The following is a 15,180-nucleotide window of genomic DNA, read 5'->3' on the forward strand; positions in this document are numbered from 1 at the left end:
TTGTGAAATTAGTTATTAAAAAAAAAGTATTTCAGCTGTTGAACTGTGCACACTGTGAACAGTTCAATTGGAAATAATTGTATTCTCATTTTGACATCTATAAATTTTATTAATAATATTATTCACCTTGTAGCTAAACAACAGACACAGAACGAAACCCTAGCCTTCTAATCTGCCCTGCAGTAGCATTACTAAGTCAGAGTGCAGATCCTTTAGTGCTGCAGCTCATTAGGACTGCAGATCAAGCTGTCACCATCAGGAAGTTTTGAGCTGTGGCTCTTGGGGACAAACCACAAGCTGCCAGTAGAATTGCATGCACAGTGGCTTGTAACCATATAACAAATGGGCAACTCAAGTGATTCTTTTATCACATCTTGCTGGCCTGTGCCCTCTATGTATTGATAGGTATGGTAGGTATCGGTTTAAAAAATCTGTAACTGTTTTAGTTTTATTTTATTTGATGCTTAGGCATGTGAGAAAGAACTTTCTTTTTCTTTCTCACTGTGGACGCATGGTTTCTGTGTATGTAGAAGCCAGTTACTGAATGCATTCCAGCAGTGTACTGATATTTGTTAAGCTACATGTGCCCGTAGAATAAATGTTTTATGAATGGGGCACCAAAAGAAACGGTACAAAAGAAACTTGAGCCAAAGCTATCATCTGTTCTCACAGAGCAGTGCACTGCCTTGCTGTGGGCCAGTTACCCCCTTGGCCTTCTCAGACTTCCCTTTTGCAAGTTGAACAGCTTATAGAGTACCCTCTGGATGACAGTTTATAACAGCAAAAAAAATTCTGTCGGTTTCCCCTTGCCATGCAAGAGTTGACCAAAGTGCTGCAAGCATCTGCAAGTAAAAATAATAGAGGTAGATATCTCTGGCCAAAGAATTACTAACACATATTATTTATAAAGATTTATGTCTCAATTACAGAGCTCTTCAGAATGAAAAAAAAAAAAAAAAAGAGAGAGAACCTTAGAAGAAATTAATAAGTTGATATATTTCTGTCTGGAAGCATTTTTATCAAAACATGAGTGTACTTTTGGGCATTAAAAGCACAAGATTCTGTTAGATTTGCAAAATGAACCATGCCAGAACTGTGGAGAAAATTCCTTGCAGATGAAGTATAGCCCAGCTGAGTTTTGTAACCAGTCACTTCAGGATTTCTTCAGCTAGGACTTCATTTTACAAATTTTCAGGAGTTTGTCTTTCCAAAAAGACAAGACATATGTAAACAATGCAGGGGGCAATACTTCTAGCAAATGTTTTTGAATGACCTGCCAGGATCCCTTGACACAATACCAGTGTTCTTTTGCCATGTCAGTGCAGTCTTACTTATATCACTGGAGACCCATCAAAGTAGCTGACAGCTGAATGTGGCCCTGTGCTATGATTTGGTCTGTCTGGAGGCTGTGAGTGGATAACTCTGCTACAGTTTACTCTGTATGTCTGCAGAAGAGTTTCTCCTGATGAAAACAAATCAAAGGAAGTGTAGCAAACTCCCCATTGAATGGAAACTTTCTAAAGCTGTTATGAATGCAAGCAACTGCCTTTGTACTATTGGCCAATAGGGTTTTTTTCAAGGAAATTGAAAACATTGTGTAATATCATGTGTACACCTCTCCAAGACTGGAACTCACCTGTATTGAGGTGTCTGGTGGCTCTGAATGAGCTAGAACAGGCAGCATGGTCCTGGGTGCAGTCTGTGAAGGAAGAAGAAAAAATTTCAACCAGATGAGGTGAGGATTTACAGCAACATTATTGAAAAGCATCAGCAGGCAGTGTGTACAGTGTGTGTGTAGCTGCCACACAGACTTTTGGAGGACTGACCACTATCTGGATAACACTGAAACAGTGGCCATTGATGCCATTTAAACAAATCACCAGGGAAAACCCTTTAAGTGGTGTCTGTGTCTAAAATCTCGGTGTTTACAAGAGGTGGCCACATGGGTTTAAGTGCTAAGGTTATTTTCTACTTTACAGATAGAAGAAAGCAGTGCCCAACAGCAATACTTCAAAAAAAAATTTTTTTTTTCTTTTGTATCATCTTGTCAGCTGGTATCTTATAATTGATTTAGTCCAGAGGGTCTTTTCTGTTTAGCACATTCTTTTTTTTCCTCTGTCTCTAAAATGCAGGTGGTCCGACCATACCAGACAATGTCCAATCCCATGAGTAAGTTGACAGTGCTCAACAGTATGCATTCTCATTTTATTTTGGCTGACAATGGCACTACTGGTAAATATGGAGCAGAGGTGAAACTTCGTAGACAGCTGGAAAAGCACATTTCACTTCAGAAGATAAATACAAGTGAGTAACATTTTGCTTGTATTGTTTTATAAGTGCAATTATATCAAAGATGGTATGAGTTTAAATAGGCAATAAGGTCTGCATACCTTTGGGAGTAGTTTTACTGTCTAAAGTGGTGAGTGACAGCTAATAAAAGCAAATTATGGTGAACAAAGCTAATAAATTCTGACTTTAGAGTACTGTGAGTAAGGGTACAGCACAAAGAGCTGAATTTGTTTCTGATAAGTTTCAAACAACATTTGTCAATGCTCTTCAGGTTCAACTTAGGTCTCTGGTATCCCCAGCTTCTTAAAACTGTATACAATTCTGGTCCCCTCTGTTTTGTAAAGAATACAGTGGAATAAGTAAAGGCAGAGCAAAGTAAAGGAGAGCTTTTTATGATAAAGACTTTGCATGTTGAAAGAGAGATGACTGAGGTATATAAAGGTATATATAATCCTGCGTGGTTGCAGGAGAAATTACTGGACAACTCAAGCAGTGCCAGAACCATTGATATTTAAAGGCAGAGAGAGTATCCCATAGAAGCGTTACTATATATTTGGACTATATTTATTAGTTTTTCCTAAGCAGCTGTCATTAGCCATAGCCAGAGGTAAAATATGAGGTTAGATGCTCCTTTTACCTCACCTTTTACAATCATGATGATGCATTCCACATCATGATCAGACTGAAGGCTCCTTTTTTCTCTAAGTTATATATTTTTTTCGTTTATAATCATGTACCACTTTCCTACATAAAATGAAAAGTAAATAGTCACCTAAGTAAGCACTTCTGCTTGGATAAAATAAAATATGATAACTTAATATTAGTATCATTATTTCTGTGTTGTACAGATGCTTAATTTAGTTGGGGAGTTAATTTTTTCTAGATATTTTGGATTTCTTTTTTTTTTTTTTTTTTGCCTCTGTTTGCAATCATTTAGATTTTAGAAACTTAGTGCTACCAGAAGAAAAAAGGATCAGCTCTAGATATTGAACTTAGGCCATACATACGGAAGAAATCTTCCTTTGGATGTTTGCTAGGCAAAAATTTTTTTAGTCTCACAAACAAACCTCAGTTTTGTACCTACATGGACTACCTATACAAATGAAAACAGAGCTCATTTTTCAAAAGTGATTATATGCACAGTCTTTCTGCTGATAACTCTCTATAAACATGCAATTCTGAGGCCAGGAACAGTGATGGTTTTTGTGATACAGGCACTTGAAACTGCAATGAGACTAGGAGACATATTTAGACTCTCAGACATCACATGATAATGAATTATGGGTAGGCCCAATGGGGTGAACATAAACTACCATGTTGGTCATGCTTGATAAAGCTTTCTGTGAGTATAGTCTGTGCTTAAATTAAAATGGTGTGCTATCTGCACCTTTCAACACCACTGCATGAACTACACACACTACAGGCTTCTTGCTTTTACAATATCAGAGTATATATTGCTTTTTCTCAGACAGCGGTGTGTAGGTATGCACAAATGTGTGTGCATCTTGAGCAGTATGTGCATGCCTCTGAATTTCTTTAGCAGATGGAGATGGTATAATCTAATCCTAGGTTGACCAGCAACAAAAATTCACATTTGAAAGTTACATATATCATGTAATCAAACTGTAGAAAAATGTACCATAAATAGTAATTATTTTGAGGACATTTATAAGAAAAATGGGACCTTTTGCAGTTTACAGCACAACATTGTGTTGGGGAAACCTTTATGTTAAAAATAAATCTCTTTAGAGATATTTAACTTAATTCAGGTTTGGATAACAGGTTTATCTGTTGATAAGTGATCGACGGATGAACGTCTAAACTTTGGTGGTTCAAGTCAAATGTTTGCCTGACCTCTTCAAACAACTACAAAAATTTTAGGATTTCTCTTCTCTGGTTTCTCTCTGCAGCCCCCCAACCCCCTCAGGAGCATGTATCTTCCTTTTCTCTTCACTTTTCTCTGCAATAGAGTCTCTCTATCATTTAACCTGTCCCTCCCAAATCTCTCTCTCTTATAAATACAAAAACACTTGGCTCTCACAATTCTTCTTCAAAATAGAAACGTGAGAGAACTCTGAAGAAGAAAGGTTGCTGATAGGATTTGTACATCTTGGTGCAGTGACATCCAGAATGTTTCTGCCACATTTTGTTTTCCTTTGTTTTAAAAGAAAGTGACTGAGTCCTGCCCAGCCTCTAGTTAATAGAAAGGTGACCATATGGATGAGGGAAGAACCACCTGCCCTGTTGGGTCAGCCAAACAGATGGCAACTTTCTGATACCTTTTCTTACTTGGCCCTGTGTGTGCAGGGCACTGCTGCAAAGCCATCTTCATCCAACCAGGAGTGTGTGCAGCCACGCATCTGTGTCCTTACTTACCATTTTCCAGTAGTAAGCATGTGGAGTGAGGAAAAACACTGACAGCATCAGGCTTTTGTTTGATGGAGAATCAGGAAAAGGTAAAATTTTTAGTTAATCACTAAACAAAAGAGCAGACGGCTAGAAAACAGAACAGATTTAGGAACTAATAAACAGTTGGTAACTCCTTATTTCACAGCCTGTCCCTGGACAATAGTGCTGAAAGTAGGTTTTGTTCTTATTTTTAAGCCTGCTTGACTTTTACATGCTAGGTTTGTCATTTCTTCTTATTTACTTTCCTTAGCTTCAACTGTATCTTTCTCCAGTGCAGCGATACCTATCCTGGATGTTTGGGATCACACAGTATTCACAAAGGGGAAACTTCAAGCTTAGGCTCACCTATCAAAGACACAGAAAACAGTATTCCCTTCAAAAAGATTAGGACATTGGCAGTCTCTTTTATAAAATTTAGGATTGAAACAGGTCATTAAGTATGCCAGATAATTCTGAAAGGCTCAGCTGTTTTTGTTCCTAATATGGCATCACTCTCAGCCATTCAGCAGTATCTAATTTCCTGAATGAAATAACAAAAAGCTTGCCTTATGCTGCCTATGAACACTAGAGAAAAGATTTCATTGAATTCTCTGTTTCTACTCTACGTTTTTAGCTTTTCTCGCTCCATAGTTCTTGTTTTGTCCACAGCAAATATTCAGGAATTTAAAAATGCTTTCCAGGCAAAGAGAGACTACGGTTGCATGTGTGGGTCAGTCTGAGTCTGCAGGCTCATGACAGAGTCACTCAGTTGTGCATTTAGCTAGAGGTCAATTTGATGCTTCAGTGCTCAGGGCAGGTCTTTCTTATTTTCACAAGTGAAGACCATTTTAACACAGCCCAGCAGCCATCTCTTGCATTGAGCCACAAGTTGTCTCAAACTCTTGAAGTTTCAAAGTGCATCATTTTGTAGTCAGAAAAGGACTTTCATAAACCTGTTTCAAGACCAAAAGGAAATACTGAAGGTGATCTGATCAGAAATGTTTCTGGTTTCCAATTCATGCAAATGTTTGAGTCCTGGACTTTTTGCAGGAATTTAAAGTTAAGCTTCTCTCATCTACAGTATCCCTTGCTTAAAATCATTCTAAAGTCTTATGTTTCAACACTCAATTTTATTAAGAAGGAATAGGGATCAATGTATCCTTCAAAATGTTGAGAATTTCTTAACTTCTCTAGAATCCCATACACAATACATTTCCTCCTCCCCCTGATGCCAGGGAAGTCTTTGTCCCCTTTGCAGCTGCTTTTTCCCAGATACTGTATACTTAAACCTTTTTCCAATGGGTCACAGTGGTGCAAATAAATGTTTTAAAAGAAACTGTTTAAAACAAAAGAGGTAGAACAATTTTCACCAGAAAAATATCATTGGCATTGGATTAGAAATCAATTAATATCTTATGATCCCACAAGATGTGAAAGTGCAGCTAATCTTTTTTTTCCCATCCTGGTAACACAGTAGTGGCAAGTACAGAAAGAGAACTTAATGTATCACCAAACAGATCATGTAATCTGTAAACAGAGAAAGGAAAGAAACAAAGCCTCTAATTACAAGAGATGACGCATTGCAAATTCTCCAGTTATGACACGCCTGGACACTAACAAAGCATTTCTATGTAGTGTGCTAGAATGGCCCAGTCATTTGCTAAGATGTACATCGTCACCACTTCTGCAGAGCATTGCTGAGCAACACAATAGGTACATCAGTCTTACCTACACCCAGAAAACAAAGAAATCTATCAGCAAAATGTGTGTTGGAAGTTACAAGTCATTCATATTCATATACAAGTCATAAAATATTCATTTCTGCTGCTCCACAGATGGTTAATTAGAATAATTGCCAGTGTAGCAACTCAGCTAATAGGTTTGATCTGAGGACTGTTAATCACTTTCAGGCAAAGTCGCTCCAATAGGTTGACATGCTGTGGGTTTTACCCATTCTGCGACTAGCCGGAACAATGCTTTCTCATTAACGAGTGTGGTCTAGAATGACTTCTTATTACATAAAGAAACCCTTTATCACTACTTACAGGACCTTCAAAAATCCTGCCTAAATTTTCCCCATTTTGGCTCTGCACTCATGTTTGCATTTTTATAATATGCTATTCATTCCTCCAGTTTGCATTAAGGCCTTCAGTTCGTGTGGTATAGATGTTACTATTAACTGCATGGTTACCACTAATACTAAATATTCTCCAGTCCTTAAAGAGCCTACAGCACGATTGCCAAGCACTTCTATCACAAATGCCCATATAAATGATCTTATTGGAGTCGTGGAGAAAGACAAGGACACAAATAATTTATATACATAAAATGATCACACATAGCCTATAGAAAAGATTTTCATTTAAATGAAAGAGGTTGTGAATTATTTAGGAATGTTATAAACTTTTTCTTTAGAAGAACAAGTATAGTTATCTGTTAGCAGAATCAGAATCTGGATGCATAGCATAGCATGGCATCGCATAGTATAGTATGCACTTACATAGTATGCCATAGTATCCTCTGGTGTATGCGTAACTATTTGGGGAAATATATAATCATTTTGTCTTGTGCGTGTATCAGCACATACATATCAGTAACAAAATTTGTGTTTGGTATGTGTTAGAGAGGAGTACTGGGCAGAATAAGCTTTTTTGTGTTATTTGCAAAGCTGACAAATGGCCTTGAAAACATACTCATCATGTGCCAATGACATATTTCTTTTAAGCCCAGACATATTTCTTATACTGAAAGCTTCATCTGTCCAAAGATTTAAATCTTGGTCATTATACTGCCAAAATTTTCTGTTCCCTGTAATTCTCTGACAGAGATTTTACATCCTTAAAATTTGCTCTGGAAACTTTGGAAAAAGTCCAACCAGTGAGGCAGTGGTGTTAACAGGGGGGTTAACAGCTACCATCACGGGTTCAAATGTAAAGAGATCTAATGCTTGCTCTAATGATTTAAAAGAGGCTATTTTACTTGTCAGCTTGGACTACTTAGCTTTCTGCCATTTTAATGTGTAAAGTAGAAACATGACATAACTTCAGAGAAGGAAAGAGTAGTGATGAGTCAAAAGGACTTCACTATTATGAGGAGTGAAGATAACAAGAATATATAATGTCACTTAGACAGCAGGAGTCCAGCCTTTGCTGATGAGGGGGGAACACATTTTTCACTATGAAAACTCCTTGTTCTTCATAAAACTTCATAAAACTAATAGTTATGCAGAAAAAAAATCCCTTTTTGAGATTTTTAATAGTTCTTTTTCAAGAAGACCCAAAAATAAGCTAAAAATGAAGATATGAAAAGACATATTTGAAACCAGAATGTTAAACCAGAGGTCATAAATGCAATACATGTTTAATTTCAAGTAGACACCTTCAAAAAATCAGAATATAATGAGTAGTTTGGTGTAGTTTGTGTCTTGTATAAATTCCTTTAACAAACATTCTCAGCCTTTTTTGAAGCCTACAGATCCAGAAAATGGACAAAATTATTTCTTCTTCAAAGCCAGATGTGGGCTGTAGATCAGAAGGAATTCATCTGCATGCAGTTGGCCACCTTTCTGGAACAGGCTTTGAAGAACAAAGTATACATTTATGTTAAAGCTAAGTGCCCATTTATGTTAAAGTTACCGCAACAGATGTGATGAGCTTCAAGACTAGTTTTCATCTTCCACTCTCCTGCTGCAACACTAACACCTTAAGTATTACCTACATTGTGATTCATTTTCTCTGCCCCATATGGAAACAACAGAAAAAAATACATATTCTGTACCACAGCTTTACTAAGGGCTGGTGCCTTGTCCTCTTTCCTAGAAACTCTAGAGATCTCAGTGGTTTGGGTTTTATTTCCCTCAAAAAAATGGAAAGAAAAAAAAACCCAAACTAACATCTGTGTATTTTGCCCAAGAATCCCTCTGCACTGCTCAGTCAGTTCCACACACTGAAGCATGTTGGTATTTCTTAGAAAGACTACCACACCAAATCCTTAGGTTGTGTATTCTTGTAATATTCTTACTCTTCTTTTCATTAGTACGTTTCTGGAAGAACTGTCTCCTAGACCACGTAGGGCTTCATGTTGAATATTATTATTCATCATCAATCTGCAGTTGTTCTTATTTTAAACATGCTGTTTGGTGCTGAAGTTTTGCCCTACCTCTATGGTATGCTGTTTAAAAACAGACGGACCACAGATATTGGTACCTGTGTCCTTGCATTTAATCTTTCTTCTTTATAGAGATGTTGAATGTCGTTGAGTTTTGGTAGGCCTATGAGAAAAAGTTACCGCAGAGTAAGAAATTGATGGATAAAGCTGGGTGATTTGATTGGGTAGAGAAGGCAATTTGGGCAGGGCATTATGTCGACAATATCTGTTCATGTGACCCGTGGACTTCCCTTTGTCATCCTATGCCTGAGAATATATGAAGGGGGCTGGGAAGGCAAAGGGACGTTCAACTGTCATCACTGGCATCTCCTCTGACCATTGCACCATCATCAAATGCATTGGAATTCTCATTTGTTTCAGATTTTTCCTTCATACTCCGTGTGCTGTAGACGCATTTTCATAACTACATAGCTGGGAAGATGGAGGTAGACTTCTTTCTAGGAGTGGAAGCCTTCTGCAAGCTTGACTTCTATGAAATCTGAGTAAAACTCAGAACTGTTTGAAGCTTGACTCTTTTCAGATTTTGTTAGAGATTGGAAACTTGGGCCTTTTTCATCAAAAAGCCTTTTTCGTTATCCACCATTTTGGTGGATCAGGCACTGGAGACAAAAATATAATCTCAGAAAGGGCTGAAAAGGCACATGCAGGTAAAAATTCCTCCTGAAACACAGATAAATGCACAATTGATTGAGTGCAAGTGGATCCATACATTTTTCCCACGGACTTGACTTTCAACAGATGAGCTTGTTGAAAACATACGTGTTTTCATATGACTCATACATAAGCAAAAGAACATAGGTCATTTCAGCTCTATAATGTTTAGACATTTTAGATTTATTGAATTTATTATAAAAATCAGAACAAATCCATAAAACTAAGAAAGAGATTATTTTAGGGTGAATCCTTTTTAGCAAGATTTCTGTTGTTCTGTTTCTCACCTGTTGTAGTTTTCTAGAACAGGTGAGAAAGGAGGGATAATTTTCTGAGATTATACAGTGTCCAATATGTTGACAAATATGTAAAATGTAACAAGAAAAAACTCCTCAATATGTAATCCGAGGCAATGTAAAAGTTGGTTATGTTACTGTGATAACTTTTAAAGTGCTTGCTACAATATGTGGTAGTGCTCACATCCAAGGGAACCTGAGAAAGTACCAAGGAAGATTAGACAGAATGCGAAAATTACTGAAATTGTAGTTGTTCACGAGTCTCTTAGGCCATTAACAACAGCCGATGAGCTCTAAGAAGGGTGAAACCCGTTAGGTCCTGTAGTACTGGCCTAATAAATAGTTAGAACAGATAACTAGAACAGATAGAATAAGATTTGATTGAAATCCATGAAGGTTCTTATGTGTGTGTCTTTGAACTTGAAGTACCAATTTTGAACAAAATATTGCCATCCTCTAGAAGGTGACCCAGTGAGTTGTTACTGGCTTGTGAGGCTCACCGATCTAGGGGTTTAGTCTTACATAGACTCTTCCCATATCTTGCCTGTTCTAAGGACTCCCTAAACTTTGTCCTTTTGCAAAGAAAGCATCGAAAGAAAGTTTTACAAATTTTTCATCAGTTTTTCTTGTTACCATCCTTGATGTCCTTTGAAGAAGTTTTTAGGATCTGTCCAATATTAAATGAAGCTACGGTCCAGGTGTCAGGTCCACAGATTTTTCTGTCACTGACTCATCTGGTAGGATGGCAAATACATCACAGGTAGATTTAGACAGATGAGGAAGGAGCATTGAACAAATAAAAATGAGAGTGAAAGTACTGAGACAGAAGAGAAAGGAGAACAGGCTGGGGCAAGTGAAATGCAATCATACTCTTAGTAAAGAGGAGGATTAAAAATAAAGGAGATAAAAGGGGATTATGGATTAAACACAAGGAGACAGACAGGAATTGAAAGTGTGATTGGGATACCAAAAAGGAAATTAGGAAGATGAGAACACACAATAGAAGTGACTGTAACAAGGGGAACAAGGAGAATGAATGCAAACTACAAGGGAAACAATAAAGCTGAACAAAATAAAATTTATAATAGTAATTTTAAATTGTGGTTGGCAAGCATGAAAAAGAAAAAGGAAATGATAACAAATGAGATTCATTGAACCTACAGCAGAAGAAAAGTCAAAACATAAATTGAAAAGCAAAAATAAGTCCAATGGTTGTGAGCTTTCCTTTATTAGCAGTGGTTGTGTGTCATTCTGTCACAGATAATCCTTTAGTTCTGTGAATCTGAGAAAGACAGCAAAGATTCTTGGAATTTGTTGTATTGGCTTACCAGGTCACTTTTATTTCTCTAGACATAGGGCATGTAATGAGCCTCCAAACAAGTGGAAGTTCCACTTAATTTATTAAAATAGAAAAATGTAATAACATAGAAAAAAAATTTATTAAATTTTTAAAATTTGAATTTATAAATAATAAAATAGAAAAGTTGTTCAGAAGAGGGTAGAATGAATTTGGGCTTTTTTTTTTTTTAAATCTGTACATTTCTCTGCTCTTATTACTGAAGAGTCCTTTCAAAGATGAAAAGAAATATCTGTATCATCTTTGGATTCTGCTCTGGGGAAGACACTGGAGATAAGGGTTAAGGAAAAGGGAGAGCTGGCTGTTAGAAGTACCACTATATGAAATTAAGTTTGAGCTGCTTGTGGCATCAGAGAATGTTCTTGTCTCTCTGGGAATAAGACCTGCATCTCTTTCTGTCATCTTGTAAGGGTTTCCCCTTCTCCAGTCAGGTTCACTTAGTAGTTAACAGTGTAATTGTTCTGATGGTAAGCATACTGTGGCTGTGGTTTGAAGAGCTGGGGGAAGCAGATCTACTGTATATGCAGGTGATCTTTTCTGTTTGATATTGATATTGATATTTTAGCCAAAATTGTTTCATACTCATTAGGAGGTGTTTCCAGAAGGGCCTGAAGGTGGAAAAAACAATAGCCTGAAAAAAACCCAAGCTGTAGTCTTGTTTCAGTGTGACCTAATAGGAAAGATCTGGATTATTTCAGGATCTTCTCTGTTATCATTTAACCTTTCTGAGGCAGCTGGGACAATAAGCAATACCACAGAGACGTCCAGAGGTGAAGCAGACACATTTGTGCAGGCAAACTTTTTAAAAGACTGTTGTAAATCCAATACCATTTTAAATCTATTTAAGCAGCACTTGCCCTGTGGTTAGACACACTCTATTAACAACCAAAGAGCAGTATCTGTTGACTCTATTACTGTAAGGCAAACATTAGGTCAAGAACTTAAAATTACTTTCCGCAAACTTTGATGCTCACATTGGGTGGACTTTTGCTTATTAAAATTCCAGAGCATATCCAATTGTTTATCCATTCTGTGTAAATACCTCTTACTAGGATGTCAAAGTGCTAGGCAAACAACTTGGACCAAAATGATTCTGAAAGCCATCGGTTTCACGCGGTGTGTTTGTTTCAGCCTTTTGCTGATGCAACACGCTGCTGCATACTCTGCTAGCCCCATGAAATATGGCCTGGAAGTTGAACTTTTAAGACAGACTTCTTTACAGAGCTAAGGACTTTCTTTGGTTTTCTTTAATTTCCCAGAACCCCCAAGTTCCAACTGGAGTTTCAAGACACCATAAGCCTCAAACTCTGCAAAGAACTCGGAAAGATATGCTATTTTGCCCTCTTCCAAATATGAACGATTAGTCTTATTAGTCAATTTCCACTCAAAAATTGTAGTTCATCTCACATATTTAGGTTAAAACTAAGATCAGATTTGATCAAAATGTACTTCAAAACTGTCAAAGAGCTGGCAAGCACATGAACATTTTTGCTGAGCTTCACAACACTTTATCAGCCTTCCATTGACAGTTAAATGGGATTGTCTACTAAATGCCACTGATAAACAATCCTTGCATTAAAAAGTCCTGAACTGTAACCTCATCTGTTGAATAAATAGCCTGTACCTGGGAGACACATCAACTGTTTGATGCAGTTACACTGTCACTTGCTTTAGAATTAGAGGCCCACATGTGCAGGGTGATTTTGGTGTTTCTATTCCTAGTTAGTAGAATCATATGTATAAATTCATAATTTCATGAACTTTTTATTCATTTTTCATTTCAAATTTGTAAATATTCATCCACATGGCATTCACATGCAGCATAGTTTTGTTTCAATTGTTACACATCCAAAACATTTGTAACAATCAAAGAAAACCAAACCAAAATGTAGTGGTTAGAATTTACCAAATTAAAGTGAGTAGCAAGATACCTATTGGTAATAGAGTTGGAGTAAATACGTTCAGAGTGCATTTGTGTTAGGATTAAATAAACCTCTGAACCCAAGTTTTACTTCATGGCCAAGTTGCTAAAAACTTGTATTTATGAAGTTCCTTGCCATTTTACAAACTTGTATTTATGAAGGTTCTTGTTTTGATCTTCATTATCATACAGTTCTGTGTGAATGTATATGAGGGATATCATGTCTGCCAGGAGAGGGATTGTTACCTTCAGTATGCTGAAAGAAAACATATTCCTACTTGTTTTACCACGTGAGCATTTTGCCTTTACATTTATTGTTACAGTTGAGTAACGCTTAAGCCACAGCTATCCGCCACAGCTATCCACCACAGCCTGGGTCCTAAATTGGTAGATCAGGCTGCAACCAAGGGTGGAATTGGGTCGTACCTCAGTGCAATTCAAGTAGTTGGTGGCTAGCAAGAGAAGCAATTTGTCAGGGAAAAGAGAGGCACCAGCGCAGCACTTGTGAAACAACCCTGGAACTCAGGGAGTTTTTAACTCCAGAGGTACAGATAGTACAAAGTTCCTGAAGTCTTACATGCAAAGGAAGCTGTGGCCCAGATTACATTACTTAGTTAAAAGGGCAAAGATCAGAGAGAATTTTTTTCTTAATATCTTTGGGAAAACCTGGTGATTCATTCCTTGTAACAAAGGAGCATTCTCTGTTAGCTAGAACAAAATTTAAAAATAAAAAAATTAAAAAAAACCCCAACCTTAAAATTTTCTCCATAAAGCAGATAAGGAAGACAGGAAAATCTGGAAGAAACAGAGGTTCTCATTATGTAAAATTGTATGTGACAAGAAGAGTTCAAAATTATCTGGCCAAAGCAGGTTCATCTACAGCAGGTTGGACAGGAGTACATCTAGGTGGGTTTTGAATATTTCCAGAGAAGGAGACTCCACAACCTCTCTGGGCAGCCTGTTCCAGTGCTCTGCCACCCTCAAAGTAAAAAAGTTTTTCCTCATCTGGAGATGGAATTTCCCGTGTTCCAGTTTGTGCCCATTGCCCCTTGTCCTGTCATTGGACATCACAAAAGAGTCTGGCCCCATCCTCTTACCACCGGCCCTTTAGATATTTATAAGCATTGATGAGGTCTCCCCTCAGTCTTTTCTTCTCCAGGCTAAACAGACCCAGGTCTCTCAGCCTTTCCTCAAAAGAGACATGCTACAGCCACTTCTGTGCCAACTGCTGTGCAGTAACTTCTCCACTGGGACAGCCATGTGCCCCAACATACCAAACAAATCCAAATAATTACCAAATTCTCCAGCCAAAATTTCCAAGTGGAAAAAGAAAATGAATGTAGGGGAGCCCACACCAACGTGTCAGACCTGATGAAGGAGCAAAGGTGGCCAGCAGGAAATCAGCTCAGATGCACCTACCACCACCCAGTGTTAACATGCAGAAATTCAGGACATTTCTGTCAGGGATAGTGAACTACAGCCTCTCAGGTTTTTTTGTGCTGATCTCAGAGGTGAATTTAGGAATAGGATGCAACATACTGAAATGTCCCATTTACTCTTATAAGCACACTTAAAAACATGAATAGTAAATGCATTTTGTAGTAAATGAGGCATTTTATTCACTTGTTGGTCTATAAAAAAATGGGTAACTCATGTTTAGCTAGTTAGTAATAATTTATAAAACAGTTACAGATTATTTATAAATATACTCACAGTATAAAATATTCATGTTTTTCCAAGAACTGGGAAAACAAAGTAGGGCTTCTGCAAAGCATGGTAGATTTTTTCAAATCCCTTTTCACACAGCACAGACGTTATGCAGTTTTTCCTTGCTTCCATTTCCAAATTCACTCATTTCTTCTAGTTTATTGTTTTAACTTACATATTCATGCAGTACTGCTGGGTCCAGGGGAAAATGGGATTATTTTTCTGTATAATAACATGAAGGCCTACAAGTTGATACTGACGTACATTAGGACAAATGTTCTGGTGTGTGTGTACCTTCCTGGAATCACAATTGCCGGAAAGTCTCTCACTGTTTCTGTTGCAGGCCACAAAGGCAATAACACAGTAATGAAGCTTTAGGTTGACTGTATAAATCATTTGTATTA

General features: G+C 37.4%; 1 protein-coding gene across 1 annotated transcript in view; it reads left to right on the plus strand.

Annotated features, from left to right (window-relative positions):
- The window catches only part of TRPM3 (transient receptor potential cation channel subfamily M member 3), a 276,125-nt gene that overhangs the window by 157,069 nt on the left and 103,876 nt on the right, over nucleotides 1-15,180 (plus strand). Inside the window, exon 6 of the mRNA XM_074166020.1 lies at nucleotides 2,133-2,304. Within this exon, the coding sequence (XP_074022121.1) occupies nucleotides 2,133-2,304 (172 nt within the window). The remainder of the gene's footprint in view (nucleotides 1-2,132; nucleotides 2,305-15,180) is intronic.

This window comes from Numenius arquata, chromosome Z, assembly GCF_964106895.1.
Source record: "Numenius arquata chromosome Z, bNumArq3.hap1.1, whole genome shotgun sequence".
Lineage (NCBI taxonomy): Eukaryota > Metazoa > Chordata > Aves > Charadriiformes > Scolopacidae > Numenius > Numenius arquata.